The sequence below is a fragment of the Centruroides sculpturatus genome, unplaced genomic scaffold, assembly GCF_000671375.1.
Source record: "Centruroides sculpturatus isolate CEXI.00-Female unplaced genomic scaffold, Cexi_2.0 scaffold168, whole genome shotgun sequence".
Lineage (NCBI taxonomy): Eukaryota > Metazoa > Arthropoda > Arachnida > Scorpiones > Buthidae > Centruroides > Centruroides sculpturatus.
The window spans coordinates 382,709-407,221 of record NW_019384519.1 but is presented as its reverse complement, the minus strand read 5'-3'; the positions used below and the strand labels follow the sequence as shown (position 1 = coordinate 407,221).

Sequence of the window (24,513 nt, the reverse complement as noted above, 5' to 3'; positions counted from 1 at the left end):
CCAAAAACAAAAAAAAAAAAAAAAAAAATATATATATATACATACTTTAGAAGTTGATCTACTATCAAAAACGTTCGATTCAACACGACACAATCCTCAGAAAAACATCACACAATAGTGCCAGTGCTGCCAGCTAAAACACACACACAACAACAAAAAATATTGGAGTAGCCCAAGATATAGCCAAAGATTGTAGCACCACAGCACTAGCGAAAATTTAAAATTTGCCGACTGGAATGCTTTCGGATAAATAACGTTCTATTGTATTAGAAATTATTAGAATAAGATATATTAGAAGGTGTCTTTATCAAATAAAATGTATAGTATATGTAACTAGTTTTTACATTGGTGAAACAAAACAGATTGAGGATTAGACTATCAGAACACCTGGCTGCCATAAGGTTGAGAATTAGTAGTTCTCCTGTCTTCCAACACTAATATTAATAATTGTCAAATCAATACTAATAAATTAAAAATTACCTTTAGGAAAAAAACAATGTAAAACAAAGTAAAAGTACATTTTGCTATAATTATGCAGAACAACAATGTAAATTTGAATACAGGAATGTTAACAGTGGAATGCTGGAAATTTTTTGTAAATTATATAAGTGGTTTCTCTTAGCAAGTTATTGTCGGAGCATAAACTGTGTACAATTAGACCTACTGAAGAGGCCTTCCGTAGGCGAAATGCATTTAGGAAGTTTATTAATGTAAATAAAGGTTTTCTTTGCAAGTTGATCTCCTTTTTACCTTTAATCTTTTTTATTCATTGTTGATACAATGTTTTAAAAATTTCTTTAAAGTTATAAATTATCCATAAGTCAGAGGAGAAAGAAAAATATATTTTTTTGTATATTTTACAATTACGTAAGAAAAACAGTTTGACTCCATTGTTTTTATAATTATTTCAGGATAAGTTATTAGGTTAAACATTAACTTTATAAATAAACATCTCTAAACCCGATATCCAATATAGTAACACACCAACCGAATGCCGAAAATCAATCAGGCTATTTTAATGCTAATGTGCCAAATTGATTACGTAATTTATTTAGTTTCAGTTTTATTTAGTTACGTAATCAATTTGGCACTAGTGCCAAATTGATTACGTAATTTATTTAGTAATTAGCATTAAAATAGCCTGATTGATTTTTGGCATTCGTTTGGTGTGTTATTAACTTTATCATGTTTTTTACATTTAAACTCTATTCCAAAGACTTACATCATCTCTTGTTCTCCTTGACTTGCACTTCTCAACCTATGTCGATCATTCTCTTTATATGTCACACTCTTCCCTCCCTCTATAAATCTTCTCCACAACTGGTGTATTTCTCTTCCGGTATTATTTATTCTATTCTTTTGTTTAATTATATTAATATTTTCGTATAGTTGTTGTTTATAATTTTTTTTCCTGTTTTCCTTATTTTTACTGAATTTAATACTATTTCACATCCTGCTGAATTACAGTGTTCCGCTACTACTGAATTTGCATAATTTCCTGACCGATCGAATATGAAGATATAGAAAATTCATTAATAAGAAAAACACAATTTAATTATCCAAATAGGTGTGTTTAAATTATAATCAAAAACAATTACTTTCAGTTTGAAAACAAATACTATACTCAGATGGATGGAATACCTATGGGTACTTGCATAGGTCCAAAATTGGCTGAAATATCAATGATACAAATAGATGAACAACTTAGAAATATAGAAGGTATAGAATTTTATAACAGGTATTTGGACAACTGTATTATAATACTAAATGCAGAACCTGTTACTGGTGTAATTTTGCGTGAAAAATCTTCCTTTCACAAACGTTTGAGCTGCCCAGATAGCTCTTCCTCGGGTATAGTAAAAAAAAACCTGAGGAAGAGCTATTTGGGCAGCTCGAAAACATTTGTGAAAGAAAGATTTTTTCACACAAAATTACACCGGTAACAGGTTCCGCATTTAGTACTTCATCCCCGGTGTCAGAGTGAAGTTTAATGTATTATAATATTTGATAAAAGAAAAACAGATGAAAACAATTATTAAAAAAGCTAATGAGATAATAGAAAATATTAAATTTGAATTAGAAAAGAAAAACAAAATAGCATTAATTATCTAGATATAACAATTAAGAGAAAAGAGGATAAATTAATTTATAAAAAATAAGTTAAACTTATACAAATTCCAAAAACAATTATAAATCTGTTATCCCAATTAGTATGAAATATAATATATTTAAAATGTATATAAATAAAATAGAACAAAGAACAAGTGAGATTGAAATACAGAAAAAAAAAGAANACGTCGTATGGTGAGTTTTTGTTCGTACCGTGGAGCAAAATTATGTTCGAATTTCATGTCGTATCCTGAAAATTTCGTATGCTGGGGCGTTCGTATCCTGAGGTACCACTGTACAACTAAAAAGCATCTATGTTATAGAAATGAAAAAAATGATAGAAGAAAAAGAAGTAATGTATTCCTTTAATTGTAATTTGTAACCAAGAAAAAACATATATTGGTGAAACAAAAAAATTAAAAATAAGATTAAAAGAACATATTTGAGTGATCAGGGGAAATTATGCAAATTCAGTAATAGTGGAACACTAATTCAACAGGATGTGAAATAATATTAAATTCAGTAAACATAAGGAAAAAAATAATTATAAACAACAACTATACAAACTTTTATAACAATTTTGTTTTCGACACTGTTGTACATAAAACACGTAGTTATTTAACAATTAACTTTATTCCCTCTCGATACAACCGACTGGGGTGACGACTACACAAGAACTCTCCCAGACATTCAAAAGGTATGTTGGAATTTTCACCTTTGACCTGACACTCAGATCAAGTTACAACATTACAACACGAACATAATATAATTAAACAAAATAATAGAATAAATAATACCAGAAGAGAAATACACCAGTCATGGAGAAGATTCATAGAGGGAGGGGAGTGTGTGACATATAAAGAGAACGATCGAAATAGGTTGAGAAGTGCAAGTCAAGGAGAGCAAGAGATGATGCAACTTTGGAATAGCGTTTAAATGTAAAAAACATGATAAAGTTAATGTTTAACCTAATAAATTGTTTTAATATAGGAATTTGTTTAAAAAGTTACTGTTAATACTGTTTTAAATTAATTGCTTGGTGGAAATCATAATAAAGAAATAACCCTGAAATTGTAATAATTTTATATTATTGTTGGTAAATTTTAAAAATTATGTTATACAACATTTTTTAAAAATTTCCTAACATAATTTTATTGTTTTTAATATAATGTTCTCCTTTAAATATATTTCTGCATGTTACTCCCCCTACCAGGATTTCTTGGTAAGAAGACTTCAGAGGTTAACATTGGCCAGCCTTTGAAATTGTCAAAGCAGTTTTGTCACAATTTTTATTGTGTGTTAATTACATCTTTTAAATCAAGATCCACTTGAGGTATATATCTGGATAACAAGTTTGTATAAACTTATGAAGTCAATATATTTACATTAAGGTTATACAGTTAAATATCGACTTTCTACTTATCTCAGTTTCATTTTTCTTAGAAACACTTTCATGCAATAACAACTTATAAAAACAATGTTAACAATCAATTTCTTTTCTTTAGCATTTCTTTGGTTTGATCAAACAAGGCAATGGTAGCAACGCATACCCAACCACTGTTCAGTTTTTGTACTTATATCGAATGATTAGCGTGTTGCTTAGTGCATCCATCAAAAGCATGCCTCTGTTATAACAAAGATGGATCACAAATGCTATTGAACCTGATACGGTCAAGTGACTTTGCTAGCAATGTTACTATGCAACAGCAGTTTGATGATGCACTTGAAAAAGTATTATCACAACCACAAGAAAATGTTGCTATTGTGATTTAACCTCTGAACTTGCAGACCATGATTTGTATTGCAAGAAATCTATTTGTGACTATATAATACATTACTTGGCAGGCTATGTAGTCCATTAAGTCAAGCCCTCAATTAAACACACAGAGTGCAGCAATCTAACTGATTTTCATTTGTGTCCCCAGATTGCTACGCTAACGAACAAAAAAAAAAATCACAGAGAAATTTAACTATGCCATCTGAAAAGATTTTCAATTTACTAAAGTGGGCAGAAAAAATCATTACAAAAAGTTTTGAATGTTACAAAAGATTCCTATTCTGATATCATTGATAAGATATTACTATCAAAAGGAATTAAATCTGTACTGTCTTGGATGCACTAAAAATAATCATAAAAGTACTATAACTACTGCCCTATTACATTTCTATGTGGTATGTAGGTTGCATTTTTTTTGTACATGCTAGGAATTCTCAGATTGCTTGCTCAAATGAGTAAAAAGTACAGAAAACTTCCCATCTGCAATTTAGTTTTTTTTTTTTTTTTTTTCAAGTAGGTCAGAACGACCCACTTGAAAAAAAAAACTAATTGTTTGCAAAATACTAGCATATCAACTATCATAACTACTTTTCATATGTGGATAAATTAAAATTTTTAATATATGTATATCTATACTTTTATTTAAAAATTTAATAAAAATTAAAAATATTAACATCTCAATTTAAAACTGTTATATTGTTAAATATTGTATATTCAAGTTTTGTGCATAATTTCTCTTTGTATTATACAATCTATCTGTTTAATAAATCATGCCTTTCCACTTTCCTATATTGTATTTTTCATTGTATATCTATGACAATATAATTGGAAAACCATAAGTTATCCTCTTATGCATTTAAGCAGCCACAGAAATTTAACATATATAAAAGGCAAACTTTATTCTTAAAATAATTGTAATACAGTGATACCTCAACTTATGCAAACCCGGAGTTATGCAATTTTCAAATCTCGTTGATTCGTCTTTTGTTTGAGCACCACGCAACTCTTGATTACTCATTCTTTCCGCACTATTGTTCAACTTACATGTTCGGATGTGTCGTGCGGAATCAACACATAGCTACAATTTATTTTGTGTTGTTTATTTCTGTGTTTGTTATATCTACGGAGACTCGAGAGACTATGTGGTGATTTCTTACAACCATGAACGAATTAAAAGACAAGATAAAATTAACAAGAACATTTATTAGCTTACATACATCCCACTTGGATTTTACACACATTGAGAAATTATACCCTGACTTACGCGCTCAGTCCCACCTATTGCATAAGTTTGGGGTATTACTGTACTACATAAAGTACACAATTCTATTTGATTCAATAGTGATGCAGTATTTGGAACGTCTTGCACTCTTGTATTTTTGGCACAAGAAATGCAATTTCTTAGGACATTCACATTATTTTTCTATATTTAATAGTTTATAAGATTCTGCACCATTAAAAGTAGAACATGAATGCAAATTTATTCATAGCCTACTGACATCTTACCTTGTTTATATGCTTGCACATATAAATATATAATTTATATATTTTAAATCATTCATATATATGATTAAAATACAAAGTATATATAATGTCTTTTGAACTCTCTCATTGCTATCACTTTCCATTCCATTTTTTAAACTTAGAAGAAACAGAATTAACTTGAAGTCAAATCTAACAGCCCAATTTGATTTCAAGAACTGTATATTCGATTCTAAAGATTGATCACTATTGACTTTTAATCCTCTTCTCTCTTTAACCTGTTCCTGGCTCAATTTTGTTCTCTATCTCATTAATCTAGCTCCTTTGTCACTGCATCCTGCAACAATTTAACTAATAATAATAATAACTCTCCCATGGTCACCACCTGGTTGTGGTGGGAGAGCCCAGTAATTTTACTGAACCATAGAGCAATGCAGGTTGGAGCACAAGCTTCTGGTAGGGACACCCATGCCAGTAAGGTCTATGGGGAGAAATGAAGCTAAGAGTGACCACACCCACATACTGTGGAGATAATTATCATGGTAGTAACCAGATCAAAGTGTGATACCGGCTTGGACGTTGCCTGCGTTAACAAGGTCCGGGTTCGTGGGTTAGGCAGAGGCTCATGTTCGAAAAATAGGCTCCAGTCTCCCTTGGTTACCAGTGGCGAAAGCAGCGCCGGCCCAAGCATGGCTACTGCAATGCCGTCAACAGATGTGAGGAATCAACCTAGCCTTGGTGTTTCTGTGGCAATGCATCCACAGACCACAAAGGCTGGAAAACCACGCCAATGGATGAAATGGACAATAGAAATGAACAAGTTTATCATCCGTACTTACTACGCAATCACAAAACTCGAAACAAACATGACAGCATACAGACAACACCAACACCATAGATTCACACAAAAATATCCTCACCTCACTGTCACCAAACAAAGTGTTGTTGATCAAAAAAGAACAATTATACACAACAACCTTATCCCACAAACAACACTTGAACTTATCAAACAGCAGGTTGATGATAAAATACATCAACAGATAGAAACATTTAACATTATTAATGAAGATCATGTAACCTGTCAGGATAATCCATCAACAAATATTGATAATAGCACACAACAGGAAAATTAAAACACACACAATACATGAACATCACAACACACACATTACAGAATACATTGATACACTAAAACAGAAACTCGCAGCCAAAGCACATAGACTCAAACGATACAAAACATGTACAGTACGAAAACAACAAAATAAATTATTCACAAACAATGAAAAACTTTTCTACAGACAAATCAGTACCAAAACAAACACTGATACATAGCACAGTGGCACACCAACAGAAGAACTCACAACTTATTGGCCTTCTCTTTGGTACAATGCTGTTACACACAATGCTCATGCAGGCTGGATCGAGGAGGAGAACAGAAACTTGCACAGCATACCAACTATGCCCTGTGCTGAAATAAACATACACGACATCTGCTACTCTGTTAACAAAACATACAACTGGAAGACACCTGGTGTAGACAACATTCACAATTTCTGGTACAAAAAGTTTACATCACTGCACCAGGAACTAGCTAAACATCTAACACATCATCAACACACAAGACATGCCAAAATTTCTTACTCAGGGCATCACCTACATGAAACCTAAAAACACCACCACCACAGACCCCACACAATACAGACCAATCACATGTCATCCAACACACTACAAATTATTGACATCCTGTATCGTAAACAAAATATACAGACATGTTGAATAACACGACATTCTTACGGAACAGCAGAAAGGTTGCCATAGAAATCACAGGGGATGCAAAGAACACTTACTCATAGATTCAGTCATTCTACAGCAAGCACACAAACAACACAGAAACATACACATGGCATATATAGACTACAGAAAAGCATTCGACAGTGTTCCACACAGTTGGCTGCTACATATTCTACACATGTACAAAATACATCCATCACTCCATACAAACAAACAAAATATTCATTAGGCGAGGAATTTTTCAAGGAGATTCCTTGAGTCCTCTCTGGTTCTGCCCAGCCCTGAACCCATTATCCATCATGTTAAACAACATGCAATATGGTTACAATATCAGACATTAAAAACAACACACTTTATGCTGTCACATCTCATGTACATGGACGACATAAAACTTTATGCATCCACACAAAAACAACTTTGTCAACTCCTACAAATCATATATTCATATAACAAGGACATACAAATGGAGTTTGGCTTAGACAAATCAAAACACTTCACATAGAAAAAGGAATCCTGAAGAAAGATTTTGCACTTGGAAATGGAGACGTTGTTGAATCTATGGAAGAGGACAAGTTCTACAACTATTTAGGATTCCAGCAGGCCAAACTAACAGAACATACACAAATAAAGCAAATATTAATTAAAGAATATCAAAGTAGGTTAAATGCTATCCTCAGAACACAGTTAAAGCAATAAACACATATGTCGTCCCAGTACTCACATTAAAAGAGTATGTGAGTACTGGGACGACATATGTGTTTATTGCTTTAACTGTGTTCTGAGGATAGCATTTAACCTACTTTGATATTCTTTAATTAATATTTGCTTTATTTGTGTATGTTCTGTTAGTTTGGCCTGCTGGAATCCTAAATAGTTGTAGAACTTGTCCTCTTCCATAGATTCAACAACGTCTCCATTTCCAAGTGCAAAATCTTCTTTCTTCAGGATTCCTTTTTCTATGTGAAGTTTTTTGCATTTGTCTAGGCCAAACTCCATTTGTATGTCCTTAGTGTATGAGTGTGTGATTTGTAGGAGTTGATGAAGTTGTTTCTGTGTGGATGCATAAAGTTTTATGTCGTCCATGTACATGAGATGNGGACATGATGATTTTAGAAATGTTAAAGTGGGGCATGGCCTAAAAAAGTTTGGGAAACACTGAACCTGAAGCTAGAGCAAAAAAGCTCCAGGATGGTACATTTCCTAGACATTAATATCGTATTTAACAAAGGGCGTATATCCACTAGCGTATTCATTAAACCAACACATAGCCCACTATATATCCCTGCAAGCTCTAATGACCCTTATAGATATAAGTTAGCAACATTTAGAGCATTGATTAGAAGGGCTTTTATATACTGTGAAAACGTTATAGACCGGGATATAGAGATGGAAAGAACTATACAGATAGCAGGAGCATTAGGTTATAAGACTAATGTTATCGAGGGAATTATTAAAAAATTTGAGGCCAGTAATGATAAAGGCACTAGACAAGATTCATCTAAATACACGAAATTTACTTACAACAAGTATTTAGGAGGGATTATGAAAGAAATAGCAAATACAAAGGATACAAGGGTGATCTTAAAAAAAGCTCCGAATTTGTATAAAATACTTAGAAACGATAAAGGGTTAGTTAAAAAAGAAGATAAGGCGGGTGTGTATAAGATTCCCTACGAGAACCAGCTAATAGGTATAAATAAAGATTATGTAGGGGTTACTACTAGGAACCTAGGAATAAGGATCAAAGAACACAAGTATGATATTAGAAAAGGTTCTAATACAACAGTACTAGCCCAGATGGCGCAAGCGGAAGGATCCTTGGTTCGATGGAATGAAGCGAAAATCATAAAACAGATACACTCCCCAACTTTGGCAAGAACAGCTGAAAAGATAGAAATTTACAGAAGCAAGCTAAAAGAAAACTGCATTAACGCAAGGGACGCAGAGGGTCTTCCTTCAGCTTGGAAATATGCCGTTAAAAACTTACAAGAGGCGCATGAACACTAGTATATTTTAAAAGAAATTATGTCTACTTAGGATAGATAGTACAGTATTAATATTTGGTACGAGTAATACGTTATTTATTTTTTGTATCATTTACAATGTATTAGTTATTCTTATTAATGGAAATGTTATTGGTTATTTATATTTTTTGAATTTTGAAATGGTTGTTCCATTTAAGAAATATTCTTTTTAACCTGAAGATGATCTATCGAATAGATCGAAAACGTTTGTTACATTAAAAATCTCTCAGCGAATATTAAGGTGTTGGTTTAAGTTTTTTATTTACTAGTATTTACACTAAGAACAGTATTTACACTAGGAATTATAGTAGTCCGTCTTCTTGACGTCACGAATTAGCGACATCTCGTGGTAAAAAGCAGAACTATTGCTCGGAATCGTTCTGTAATTAGACGCCAGTCTCGAGTTGATCACGATTGAATTTCGTTTCAGTCGAGATTGAAACGGTCGAGAGAGGTCGCTCCAGCGTTGCCATTCCTAGTACATTTGTACTTTTCGGGTACATTTTGCCCTTTCGAGTATATTGAAAGTACTGTACACTTAGATTTTAAGTACATTATAATATTTCAGTACCATTTATGGTACAAAATATTATTTCATGCCTTCACGAAAAAAATGCAAAAAATTAGTTTAATAAAGTCTCACTAGTGTCACTGCTTGCTAATTTGATTTACAGGTATTCAATCACAACATACACATGGTGTATGTCGGTCAACATCAACCAAGGTTATATTCTAGAACCTTGGACATCAACAACATATAGTTGCACGTGCAAATGTTATAACTCAGTGGTCCTCTTTCACTCGTGTCACATTCTCACGAAGACCTTGACAAAATTTTTCACGCCACGTGGTCCAAACAATTCAACTCTGTCAAACAAAAATATTGGACAGATAAGGAAATCAATGATTTTAAACTTTTGTCATCAATAATATCAAAATAGCCGTTAAGTCAGAGTGAAATTATTATACAAAATAGTTTTGAAATTGTCCAGTACAAATAATATAAATACTTTTATATTATTTTCGGTTAAAGTCCAGATACGTATACCGTCATAGCGGCTCATCTTTGATTCCAGCAAACAGTGGGGACGCACGTTCTAACCTAATCTAACCTATTCTAATAATTTAGTTGGTAATAATTATGGTAATTTATTAGAATAGGTTAGGTTAGGTTAGAACGTGCGTCCCCATTGTTTCCTTTCTTTTGTTTGCTGGAATCACAGATGAGCCGCCATGACAGTCTACGTATCTGGACTTTAATCATATTAGGATACCGAGTATAGCGGCTAATATCGTTTTTTCCCTCTTTCGTCTATATCCAAAATGGCATGCCTCCAAAATAACCAAGCTTAATTAAACTAATGCTTACCTTCAGCAGGTGAATTAATCTTCGTTTTTCCTCCGAACAGAAAATCGTCGCCAAGACTCTTCGACAGACGACTTTTTTCCCGCGCGAAACCGTGTAGTACCGCAGAAGACGTCAAACTCCGATAATAAACTTACGTTTATTTTTGCTTTTTTTATTATTTAATTACATAAATAATATAAATATCTATTTCGATAAATAATATTCTTATCTTGTTCCATAAAATTTGTTTGTTTTATTATCGCCGCGTGGATATGTAAATTAGCCGCGGCCACGTGGTTTTTGTTTACCTCACGTGGTCTCTGTCACCGTTCCGTCTAAGTAGTAGTAGTAGTAATAAAATCTTTAGACTTTCGTTGAAAGTTGTTTATTTTCGAGAGGAAAACTCTATCGTACGTTGGATTCGACTCTTATTTTGTTTTTGGAGGTTTCTTTGAATTTTTCGTGTAATTCCTTTCGGATATACCCATTCACCTGGATTTATTATAATTACTACCGAAAGTGGAATACATATTCTGTCTAAAGACTATCGATATATACGACATAGGATATTTGGCCTGTACGATGGCCGATGCCAGTGAAGCGGAAACGCGGGAGAAGGATTAGGATTAGAATACAAGTTTTATAATAAAATTCTATCGCACACTTTTCTGGTAGATGTTACAATAAATTACCGCGTGTGTAACGCTAAGTATATTTTTAATTATCTTTATCGATTTTACAATTATATTCACTACTATGTTGGATCTCAGAGATTCTTTATACTTTAGACCAATGGTTCTCAAACTTTTTGTCTGGCGGCACCCCGAAACCATTAAACAAAATTCCCGGCACCCCTATTATTATGTTGAGTTTAGCGAGTTATACTCGGTTGACAAGTACTATGTACTGTACGTTCGTAAGGTCGAACGATCGTATCGATTCATATCTTCGAAAAGTCTAACTAAATAAGTATTCTTATTTAGTTAGACTTTTCGAACGATTCGTTATAACTAAATGGCTGTTTCTAAAATCGAAGATATGAATGTTGCTAGTGTAGCCTTATCAGCAATATTTTTCTTAGATTGCTTCGAGTGGACAGTTATTTCTATCATTTCACCTTTTAATTCACAGTTTAAACACTCTAGTACACGGGTTCCCAACCTATGGGTCGCGACCCAGAAGGGGGTCGCGACGGGCTTTCTGTGGGGTCTCCAACTTATACAGTTAACTAAAAAAAATGTTCACTATAATGCAATTTTTATTTTTAATGGTGTCTTGAAGTTTGAATAATTTGATATACAGTCGACCCCCATAACACGAGTTCCTATAGTTCGGATTCCTATATGACGGCGAAAAAATTGCGACGGTGTCCGTACAAACATGGTAAAAACAATTCCTATAATTCGGTAAAACGTCATCGGGCAGCCNTCATTTTCTTAACGAAGTGAACTAACTCTTTCCTTCGTGAACTTCGTTAGCGTTTCGTTCGAAACGTCATCACCGCAGAGCATGTGCACTGAGCGAGACTACTACTTTTAAAACGATTCGTTATTAACGCGTTTAACTCGCTCGACTTTACGAACGTACCCTAGGTCGGACCAGAGTCAAGGCATAGTTGTTTAAAATGTTTATTTTAAATTATTTTTAAAATGTTCATCACTGTTCTACGATGACTTTTCGCATGTCTGATTAAACTGCTCTTATACTTGTATCTCTTTTTCCACACACTTCGCATCGAAATGCCCTTCGATTAGAGTGGGAGACCAAATGTCGGGCACACTCCGACTGAAAAGCAAACATTCTTCGGCATGTTATAAAGCAAAAGGCCTTATATATATAAACATATCATGTAGTAATTTATGTTAAACCTTCTGGAAAAAATCTATAATATATACACGATCTTCGATACGAGATTTAAATTGAATGTTTATGTTGTATCACAAATTTTTAATAAAAATAAAAAATTGAAGTCCATTTGTTCCAATGATTTGAAAATATTTTAATACTTTAGGAGGGACTCGCAGGTGGTGACAGCCACTATCCTACAGAAGTAAACCTTGATTAAAAATCCCAACCCACAGGTTGGAGGACGAGACATGGGGGCCAGCTCCCCCATTCTCGGAAAAAACTTAAATGCTAAAAAGCCCAACAGAAATATGCTGGCTGGATATTCAGGGTAGCGACAAAGGCTACGGAAAAGAGCAATGCACATTCTATGTTAAATATACAAAGTATTAATAAAAAAAGGGACTAATTACCTCGGAATTAAACGGAATACAACAGGATATTATTGTATTAACAGAAACCAAAAAAAGGACAGGGAGTGTTTATAGAGGATAAATATCTATATTTTTACAGTGGAGTGGATATTTTTACCAAAAGATATTAGATGAAAAAGAAGAGTTTCTGTTCTGATATTGACGAAATATAAGAAAAATGTTACATCTTGGGAAGCAATAAATGAAAATATGATTAAAATTAATTTAACTCTTATTTGGTAGAAATATTACAATTTTGTGAATATATTTAAGTGACAGTGAAAATAAATTAAAGATGAATTTTTTGAGAAATTAATACTATAATAATGGCAACAATAAAGAAATTATAATGCTATTGCTCACGATGTAATCTTGGGAAAATTACACTACTCGTTATTGATGTTCATATTATTAGAACATCGCTCCAATTCAAATTCATTTTATATTCCATCCACGTGCTATATTTAATTTAAAAAAAAAAGCGTTCGGTAGCTGTTGTATTCGATATTCGCCCGACGACTGTAACTTTATTCTACTGAAAGTACTAGCGAACATTCTCATACTCTAAAAGTTGTTATCGGTAATGCCACAACACTTAAGTGTAGTTATTATATATTCAAAAGTTGGCATAAAGTGTAATTTATATTGTTTTATTATGGAATCTTATGGGATAAACAAATCTTTAAAACAACAAAAATAAGCATATTACACCTACAACTAATGATTTATATAACATATAGAGCAGAAATGTGAATATTAAATTCAAAATTTAAATCTAAATTAGAATTTACAGAAATGAACTTTGAGAAGATCTGCTCAATGTTCAAAACTAGATAAAGTGAGAATTGAGGAAATTAGGGGGGGGGAAAATGGATTATCAAAACTCTATAGTCGAGTATATTCATAACAATTAACCTGGTATGGCCATGTTCGGAGGGTAAATCTTACCGGAAGAAGGTAGACTACCACAACAGATATTGAAAGGGATTCCGGCAGGCCACGGTCTACGTGGATAGAGGAAGTCACAAAAGCTATGGAGCACAAAGGACTGATAGAGGAGGATTGTCGAGACAGAACAGAATGGAGAAGAAAAGTTTGGGCACGGGAAGATGCTTAAGCATTATTAACTTGTACAATAATAAACAAAAATGCATTTCACAAAATAAAGATTTTACTTACCATTTTTTATCTTGGCACCTTTATCTTAATTTGTTCACTTCTCTTACGCAGTTCTAACGTTCGAATTGGTATTTACACGTTCGACGTTGGAATTGGTCCACTGACATCACGTGATCGCTAAGCCTCACGAGAGAGAATTGAACTTGTATAGGAATTCGAATGTCCGACGTTCAAATAATGTTTTATTCTTTTAAGTAACTTCTTTTTCTGCAATAAATGCCTAAAAGTGATGCAGAAAGTTAAAAATAAATTTTAAATCAAACGATTTGGTAGATTTTAGGTAATACAAATCGTGGGCAATTTGTCTCGTCTCTCGTCATCCGGCCGCTCCCACTGTAGGCCTGGCCGGATCTGTAACGAATTCGCTAGAAAAAAGGCTCTGAGTGCCGACAAGGCAAACAGAGCAAAAAGACTTCTCTATTAATTTCTGGGATTGCGGTGATCTGTGTCGCCGTAATCTTTTCGAAGAGAAAGACCAATAATAACGTTTTAATGGCGTGTGTTGCAGGACAAAGTATAAACAAAGAACGGTAATGTTGCCTGGCGTTTAGTTTATAATAACGCACTCTACGTTTCAAAATTTCCAACTTTTATCACAACGAATCTTTTTATTTGCTAAACTCTCTTCCCACGTAAAAATGCACAAACACCAAAAACAGTGGTTTCGTATAGCAATGCTAGGGATCGTGCTGTTCTGTGCCTAGTAAATATTACCGAAGACTATACGGCAATAATACTGTACGACAGTAATATTGTATTACTATTACTTAAGAGGGCCTTTATATCCAGCTCATTATGGGTTCGGTCAGGCTCACGATGGGGCGATCGGGTGGAGAAAGACGTGGCCCGACATATCTTAACCGCTCGGCCATCATTAAATGGGCCTTTACAGCAGGCTTCTCGGGACAGTCGTAAACTGGTGTGCAGAGCTCTTTCTGCTATTTGGGTTTTAATGGGACCCTTTTATCAATATTTTTCTCCATACTCATCGCGAGTTCGGCCAAGTCGGAATGGAGTCGGCCGGGTAGTAAGGGGTGGACCATATGTATCCGGGACTTATACCTAAGAAAAGTTCCCGGAAAGCCGATCGCCCGAATTCTATTCCCCTAGAGTCCCCAGAGCACACGGCTCGAGTAGTAAGCTGCTGGCACTTAAGCATAGTAGAGTTTGTATGGAGCCCCGGGGATAGACCGCTTGGCCACTGGTGGGCTAAATATGTGCTTTAATAAAAAGCAATCTTACATATTTAGCCCACCAGTGGCCAAGCGGTCTTCGTACCCTAAACACTGGGAGTTTGGTTTGTGGATTCGCGTCTCTCTCGAACCGACTGGTCACTTTGAATTTTCTGGGTTTTCTCCACGTCTGTATTACCTAAATAGGGGCCATTTTTCCTTTATAAAACCTCCCGGAAGGCATCGCCCAAGTGTTGCGTTGTCATAGCAACAACTTACATATTTGATTAATTTTATAGGGGAAGGAATGACTTCGGGCTTCACTTCCTTCAGGACCGGGGAAAATTTCCCATCTGGACGATTCTGTTTAACCGCCAGACTAGACATCTAGAAGGGTGCAGGTGACCCTCAGTGGTAGATCAAGCGTTTCGAGGACCCCCTTTGTTTTAAATACTGTACTAAGTAATGCTACCAGATCAATTTATTAATTAACGCTGTAACTTCGTTTCCCATTAAAGTATTAGGCGAACAAATACTCGCGCAGAAGCGAGAGGTCCGAACCCGCGATCATAAGGCAGGAACGAACTCTAACGTGGAATAGATATCAACATATTAATTAATAATCGGATGTACAATCTTCTGCTTTTTTTTTTATCTCCTTCCGGCGAAACTTTGAACGTTGTAAAGATACTCTCATCGATTATCTCCCGGTTAAACGAATCTAGCGTCGCCATTAACTTGGAAATTAAATCCAAACAAAAAACTTCTCCGTTAATCGGGCGATCCGGCAACGAGGCTGCGGAAGTCGCTTTCCGTTTGGATAGAGTTCGATCAACGTCGACCCTCTGCGCGCCTAGACGCGTCGCGTTACGCGCTGGACACATGCGCCAATCCAGTCGCCGTCCGCACACGAAGGACGAAGGAACGTTGGCGACGACTACCCACGTTTTCGAGTCGACAGAATGGAGAGAGGAGGACCGAGGTACCGATCTTTGAAGAGCGACGAAACTTATCAGAATTTGGAAATCGACCGTCAGTCGGGTAAGTCTCCTTTTGGTGTAGCCCACCGCCCTACTCTCGTCCCTTTACGCTCTGTTTTACGATGTAAAGAGGGGAAGAAAATTGTGATTATGATTACAAACGAGTCTTTCTTGTTCTGTTTGTAGAGCAAGAGCTTGTGTTAAACTTGTATCTGTTATCTATAGAAATAACGATCCCGCTCGAGATATCACGCATAACCCCCTCTATCTCCCCGTCCCCTCGATCTTTAACCTCCAAAATTTAATAGCATCGATGCCTCTTATATACGAGTTACCGTGCCAAATTTCGTTTCTAAATAAGTACCCTGTTCTGAGATATTAAACAAAATAGACGCGAATACACACACAAACATAGGGAATTTTTTCCTATTTTTCTGAACGTCTCAGGACGTCGAGATACGCAAAAATTCTTAAGGTCAAAGATATTTATGAAAGACAGCCTTCGTACCAACTCAAGTCTATCACTACGCTACTTCAAAATAGCGATGGAAGCGATAGAAGTGCAGCCTAAAATACAAAATGTCTAATTTAGGAGGTGTATCTTAATAATTTACTGGTGTTAATTTGAATTTAGATTTTGTTCGTGTATTACACGCAGTTTCCAACTCGCTTCTCAAAGTTATAGCGGATCCACCAATGAGTCTACTAGTGGTTATCGCTGATAAAAACTTTGCTCTTTCTATTGTACGAGGTCGTAGAATAATACATTTGAGAGGATCGCATCCAGTGGATTGCGGATTGCTCTGTCTGAATTGTTATCTTTGATGGTTTTACACTGAGTTGTGTATGTTTTATGTCTCAAACGTTCGTAGAAAGTGTAGATGATGGACATCTGTGGAATATCCACTTATCGACAGGTGTGCGAGAAAAGTGTGCCACAAAATTTCAAAAAAATGATTTTAAAATGATCATTTCTAACCTTTTTAAAAACACTGTTTATAACCTATATTTTTGTGTAGAAATCCTTCACAAATCTCATTTATGGCGAGTGGTTGTGGCACCAAAAATTATGTTGCCACTAGCAACAAAAACTTTGAGCTAGTGGCACCGTTCTAGACTGCAGATGCGATATCATTCTGCAGCCAGGTTGGTGTTGGATTGCCACGTACAACGCGCAATTGGACGCGTATTGTACGTCGAAAAACACTTGTAATACACCAGTAAAAATTATATTTCTAAATCCAAATCTGTGAAAAAGTGAGTGGAAAATTATCGTCGCGGATCGTTTGTCCTTATTGGTGGACGGACGAACATAATTTTTTTTCGTCTAGGCCAATGATCTCTCTTGTTGTTTTTTCTTCTGTTTGAGACGAAAATATGGCGTATCGACATTACGATGTATAAATAATGTGTTTGTAGCGAGGAACGAATTGTGCAATTGCGAGAAAAACTTGAACAGCTGTGAACATTTGTGCCTTTCAAAGTTGGAAAAACAACTGTCACTCGACACTTCCAAATGACAAAAATCGTCATCCAAGTGAGACTAGCTGTTTTAATAGAATATTTTTGGGTTTCGTTGGTCGCGATCCATTCCTTCAATCTTGGAAATATTTCGTCGATACGCCAAATTTCGGGCTGCTCACGCCTGTGGCCCAACCAGTAGTCGCGTGGATAAAACTACCGAACACTGATAGTTGGTATGTGGGTTCGCGCCTGGTCAACGGGCCGGACACGTGGAGGTTTCCGGGTTTTCTTCACGTTAGTAACACCTAAATAGGGCCAGTTTCCCATAAAAGACCTCCCGGAAAGTGTTACCTCTTGACAGATCGTCCAAGTGCACGTTGTCGTAAACGAATAAAACAATAAAAGATTACACCTGTGTACTACAACATAGAAAAAGTTACTTAAGTACTGCGTGTTTCATGTATTACTGATACGACAATCCAGATTAAAACGGACAGCCCCGTGGAAAGACAGTAGGTGCCTGATAAAACCACTCTTTTTTAAAATCTTGGTCTTGTGAGCACAGGAGGGTATCTTTTTAGCAAGTCATGGGTTCGGCCAGGCACATTCTCTCCTCCACATATTACAGTGATATGTCCTTGAAAAGAAACAAAGAAATTTACTTAAAACAATGGGATTTCGGGCCCCTGTAAGGACCCATGCCCCATTACTACGGCATAATCTTCTTCCCTTCTTCCCCTTTCGTAAGAGCTGAAAATGGGTATCGGAGGAAATTTTAACTCTTTCTTCTAACTCAGCACAGGCGACTAAATTAGCAAACTTTGTCGAAATTTTAATCAAAACATCGAAAATTATCGTAACAATACGACCCCGAATTTGGAATTTTGAGATTACTTTCAAGCTCTATGACGGGAAAGGCCTTGGCCCTTCTTAAGTCCGAGACCTCCCTGATAATTTTTCACTATTTTAGCTTACGAATAATAGTTTTCACGAACTCTTTCGGCTCTGATGACACTAACACACCTTATATTGTGTTCGTAATGGGTTGGGCCAAATCCACAATGGGCAGTAGGATGGCCAAGGGGGCCAGAATTACCGGGAAAAGGCTATCCACGAATGTTTCTGAAAATCCGATAAGGATTCGAACTCTGATTCCTCAGATCCTCTGGTACACTCATCAATAGTTTACTTCAGTTTCGAATTCCAGTTTCTGCTCTTTAATTAATAATTGCCGTTAATTAATGGTCATAAAGTTTATTTTCTAATTTATAAACCTGTCGCTGGTGCAATCTCTAAACAAACTGAGGAAAACGGAAGAGATAACGTCAGGAGAAAGCAATTATGTCTTCCTCTTCCACAGATAAAATCGCACTTCCGATTTTCTTGTTATCTCCCCAACACATTCTCCATCTCTTAATTAACAGCGAACAAAAAATAAGCATATTTTTAAATTATTATTTTACATATTTCTTATGTTTTTCGATAAACTGGACTGTAAATATAAAGAATTTAAATATGAAACGTGATTTAGGAAAAGTAGCAATAGGTATAAAGGGTGTTAATAGGTTACATACACGACTGTAATTCGAAATTTCATCCGAAATTGAGAGGAATTAGATTTACGCACTGGTTTTCTTGGTTAATTGGTGTGATGTGATAAGGTATAACGCGACACATGGACCATCTGCCAAAGGGTGCCTCCCTGGAGGACTTTCTGTGGGATATTGGCACATCTTTAGGCATTAGACACGAAGTAAACCAGGAAAATTCCAAGTGGACCCGGAAGGGGGAACTTTTCTCCGGGCCGAAGAAAAATTAGGGGTTCTACTGGTTCTAGCAGTAGGTGTTCTAAAATTAACGCAGTGGCGCGCTATCCTACATAAAAAAGGGCAATTGCCTGGGCTCTCCTTTTGCGGTTTTGATTTTATGAAAGATTAGTTTGCGGCCCCCTGTTGGTGGGCCGCAAACTAATCTTTCATAAAATTATTAATTAATTAATGTAGTAAGAATATCGAAATTTAAATTTGGTGCCACATTTGGGATCCTGGATTGCCCGTGTGAAGCAGGTGCAAAGTGCACGGCGCAGAGGTCGCGTTAAAAAACGAATGAAGATACCAGGAGATTCTCCTAAAAATTCCTCCGAAGAAAAATGTTTGAAGTCAACACTGCGTGTGGGGCCCCCTAATTTAATAATTTTCCTGGGGCCACGTGAAACAATAGCGCGCCACTGAATTAACGTCTTTTTTAGTAATAGAAAATAAAATCTGTAAGACTTCATTTTACCAAAACGCAAACGGTTAAAGGTTAAAGGGGCTTGCTCTACTTCCGGGCCCCATACAAGATCTCGCCAACTCAATATTCCATGATTTTATGCATAAACGGTTCGGCCACCGGTGGGCTTTATGCAATACGGATTTTAGGCATAAGTAACCTAAATTTTAGCCTAGGGTCTCTCCACAACCGGATTTAAACTCATTGTTCTCTAAGCTATAACACGTAACACGCCCTTTTTCTCTATCAAACGAATTTTAGGGCACGAGGCTTAAAATAGAAGTAGGCTCGAAGCTCTAGTTTGTTTAGCCTACATGTACTGTACAGAGCCTCGAATTTTTATGGGTTTCGTACATTTGTATTAAACATTTGTATTAATATTTTAGCTTCGGGTGACGCAGCTGTTTCTGTTTTAGATTTTCTGCGACAATAAATGTAAATCTGCTATAGGTAATTGCAGTTAATTTGGATTTTTATCACTATTATATTGTTACTCGACATTTATTGTTTAATAAATTATACTTATTTAAAATGAGAACAAACGTAACAGAAGTTGCGCCATATTTTACAACTCCATACATATAATATTGAATATAATGAGAGTTATAAAAGTTGTTTGGTTATTTTTATCGACGTAATAAGCATTTTTATTTTAGTTTAACGAAACAAAACGGCGCTAAACAATAGTATTTGTAATTTAATACAACTTGATGTAACAAATCGACTGCTTACTTAAAGAAAATTACAATTACTTTCCCAGTTGTTATAACACGGAAAAGTATTGTAATAGTGTCATATTTAACCCTATGGGATTTTTACAAATCTTCATATTTTGAGACCCCTGAACCCAAAAATTCTGGGTTTCTGTGTGTGTGTGTGTTTCGGCATCTATTTCATTTAATATCTCAAGATGGGGTAGTGATTAATAAACGAAATTTGGCACGGTAACTTGTACATAAGGGGCATCGATGCTATTAAATTTTGGTGGTTAAAAGTCAAGGGGTTTGGAGATAGAGGGTAGTCACGTGCCGAGGGTAGTCACGGTCAGACTTTCATTTGCACTAAGTGCATATTTAAGTGCCATAAGTGCGCGGTTTGTAAAATTGCCAATTTTTTCGCTTTAATTAGAATAAATGTAAAGAAGCTGACTGGAAAAAAGTTTAGATTGTTTTATTGGTATGCTGCAAAGCAATACGTGGGCACTCTGCCGGGGAGGTTGCCTCCCCGGAGGTCTTTTACGGGAAACTTTAACAGAAATTATTTTATTTTATTTTATTTTTTGATGGAAGGAGACGTGTGTTAATTTCCACGTATCTCATTCCACCTGAGATAGACCTTCCCGCTCGGACTGACTCACGTCTACTATTTTGACTATAACGCGAAGAAAACCCGGAAAATTCCACGTGGCCTCGATTCTCCTCTCGTTCCTAATCTATGCATTGTAACGTGAGTATCTGTCAAGTTTCACATATTCTGACCTTTGACCTTAAACAAATAGAATTTGTTTGATAAATTTATCGGTGATGGATAATGCATTTTGATAATACTCTAGTCTAAAGGGTATAATTAAAAAAAAAAAAAAAGCTGGCAAGGCACAAGCGACGCCAACGTCGGATTCAACGTCGGATGGGGTCTCCCACGAGATGGGGCCGGCCAGGGCCGTGCGGTAGATTTTCTAAGTATGATGCAAGTCTTCCAAATGCCGCCCCTTATATGTTTTTTTGCCGCCCCTTATATAAATTATTAGTCTTAAATAGGCTATAATTCTTATTATTTGGTGTATCTTATCAGGGCCGTGCGGTAGATTTTCTAAGTATGATGCAAGTCTTTGAAATTCTGCCCCTTAAATGTTTTTTATGCCGCTCCCTCACGGTGCCGCCTGATGCGGCTGCATCTCTGCATCGTACTACGGCACGGCCCTGGGGCCGGCTAAATTTGGCACCGAAAAAAAAAGGAATGGGGTTTTGATCGACGTACTGTACCACGAAGTTGCATGGGATTAATGGACAAACATCGTTCGTTAGTTTCTTTTATATTTGCAGAATAGGCTAGAAATCACTTATTTTCTATTGTTTGGTGCCTTCTTGGTGATTAGGAAAGCGGAAACCAAGACGAAAAGGGGGCACGTGTCCCCTGCAAGGCACTCTTGCGCGACTTTCCTGGCACTCGAACAGGAGATTAAGAGGATCGGTGAGGAAGTCCGAAAATTTTCAGTTATACGAGGATATAACATTTAAGTACAGTAGCGCGTCGTTTATCCGAAAGCCGATCAACCGAAACGTCGGTTAACCAAAAGCGTTCCAGGCGGAATGTGCCGTGCTGAATCGAACGTTTTTAAGATTACCATTCCATCTAAAGTATAATTTTTTTGTTTTTATATTTTTCAATATATTTATTTTGTACAAAATAAAGAAATAATTTTTAACGATACAATAGCCACGATTATTATTTTTAAAACTTTACGTTAGGCTTAACATCGACGAAAATTCAACGCGAAGCGACACGCAACGGAGAAAAATTTCAACACGGGATAGGTTAATATATTTTTTCTTACATATTCGGTTATCCGAACAACCCCAGTCCCCGATTGATTCGGATAAACAACGCTCTACTGTATTATCAAAAACACAAAACGAGTAATTTTGTTAGATTAAAATAAAATTCTTCATTTAAAAAAACAGCAAACGAATTGCCTAACTTACCCGGCTTCACCTGGAAAGTTTTTCCGCATTTCTTTATGCAGCGAGAGTGTAGCAAAATGACACCACGAGCAGTGTTGGCCAATTAGAAACCGGTTTCAGTGTGTTCGCTGTAAAGCGCTTCTCGAGCGTTGCATAAAGAAACGCGGGGTTTGCAAGTTACGGTGCAAACTTTCGTTTGTTAACCTTCACCCCATCCTGAGATATTAAACGAAATACACGCAAGCACACACAGAGAATTCCCCTAGGGAATTAATTTGATATAAATTCGTAATCTTTAATAGTGTTAAAGTGACATCAAGGTACAATATTATGAAAAAGGGATGCACGTGTTAGACGCGGACGACGGTTGTGTAAGATGAGTGCAATCAGTGCCGATTTTAAATGTTACGGGTCCTAGGCATATCGGTAAACTCGGGCCTTTCCATTGAAACGTTTTAATAGTAGGCCTATTAAAATGAATTTCTTAGCTGATTTCGGGTATGTACAATCGTATATTATGTTATATACACACATAATGCCTTTCATAAATACTATATTATAAACAGGAGTGTTTACAAAAATGTTACATAATGCCAGAGTCTCGAGTTGTGTGAGTAGCAACATGAACATGTTCAGAATATCACGTGGTACCAACTCCACTGGTAAGACCACTCACTGAACACTTGTTCAGTGAGTGGTCTTACCAGACACGTGTCACGTGACACGTGACATCTTTGTATTTCTATTCATGGAACTAGAGACTAAATGATGGATGCCCAGAATGAAATTGGAAATGCATTATTGCTATTGCCACCTAGCAAAGATCATTGTACTTCTCCAGCAGTGTCAGTAGCGTGCCGTCCATGTATTTATATTTTAGAAAATGCATGTTGCACGATTATTTTCATATTTTAACGTACTTTGAATTAATTAAAATTAATATTTTATTATAACCGCATTTTGTATTTTATTACAAATTTCTATACCAAATGTGAAAAAAAAACGATAAGATTGCTATTGTTTATTCGAATATCAGTGGCGGAATGGAAGCGCTGTATTGTCGAATACGGGACAGCTTCCACGGCCAAAATATCTGAATGGCGTAAGCAGCAAGATTATACACATTTGCGCATTGCGCTTTACACAGCAGCAACCTCACGCGATTTAACTGGTGGATGCTACACACCAAAATATCATATAACGCTTCCAATGATTCTATCCAAGACCGGTTCTGGGCTGTTAGCCGCCTGCTTGCTAGATATTTGGCCGCCCTGGCTCCATTACGTGAATCGCGAGTAGATTTATAACTTAATCCAACCGATAGGAGTTTACTGATATGTTTTTACGATAGTTCTGTATAGTTGACAGGAGTTTTAAAAAAATCCATAAAAATATTTGATATATTTATTCTGCTCTTTCATTTTGTATTACTTACAGATTTCAATGTTAAACTAGTGGTATTACGATTTCGTATGTCCCATCTATAAGGGCAGTGGTGATATTCAGCGGGTTCGCACAGGTTCGGCCGAACCCGTTGTTAACATTTTCAAAGTTTTCCGAACCCGTTGTTAAACGCACGTAACATTTCTCAGTGGTTTTGTTTCTTTTAAAAAATATATTAAAATATACGTATTATACTCTGTAACACTACTAAACTAGANGCATGCCATCCTTGGAAGTGGTGGAAGCACTGCTTCCCTTGTATTTTGTAAAATATGAAAATAATTGCACAATACGTATTTCTATTTGAACGTATCTTATTACAAATTTCTATACTACATGTGAAGAAAAAAAACGATAAGATTGCTATTGTATATTCGAATATACAATAGCAATCTTATAATGTGAACCACGAGCAGATTTATAACTTAACCAGTGGCATGTCGTCTTTGGAAGCGGTGGAAGTGCTGCTTCCCTTGCATTTTCTAAAATATACATACATATTGTGCAATTATTTTCATATTTTAACGTACTTTA

General features: G+C 35.8%; 2 protein-coding genes across 5 annotated transcripts in view; one reads left to right on the top strand and one right to left on the bottom strand.

Moving 5' to 3' along the window:
- Positions 1–14,051, bottom strand: part of LOC111622687 — a 200,844-nt gene extending 186,793 nt beyond the window's left edge. Inside the window, exon 1 of one of the 4 annotated variants that reach the window (XR_002756311.1) lies at positions 13,969–14,051. The gene's annotated coding sequence lies outside the window, so the exon portion shown is untranslated. Of the gene's footprint in view, positions 1–10,552; positions 11,303–13,968 lie in introns of those variants that run through there. The other 3 variants (XR_002756308.1, XR_002756309.1, XR_002756310.1) reach the window with 3 other exon arrangements.
- Positions 14,052–15,840: 1,789 nt separating this feature from the next.
- Positions 15,841–24,513, top strand: part of LOC111622699 — a 78,192-nt gene continuing 69,519 nt past the window's right edge. The window contains exon 1 of the mRNA XM_023365120.1: positions 15,841–16,181. Coding sequence (XP_023220888.1) covers positions 16,103–16,181 — 79 coding nt within the window. The 5' untranslated portion in view covers positions 15,841–16,102. The remainder of the gene's footprint in view (positions 16,182–24,513) is intronic.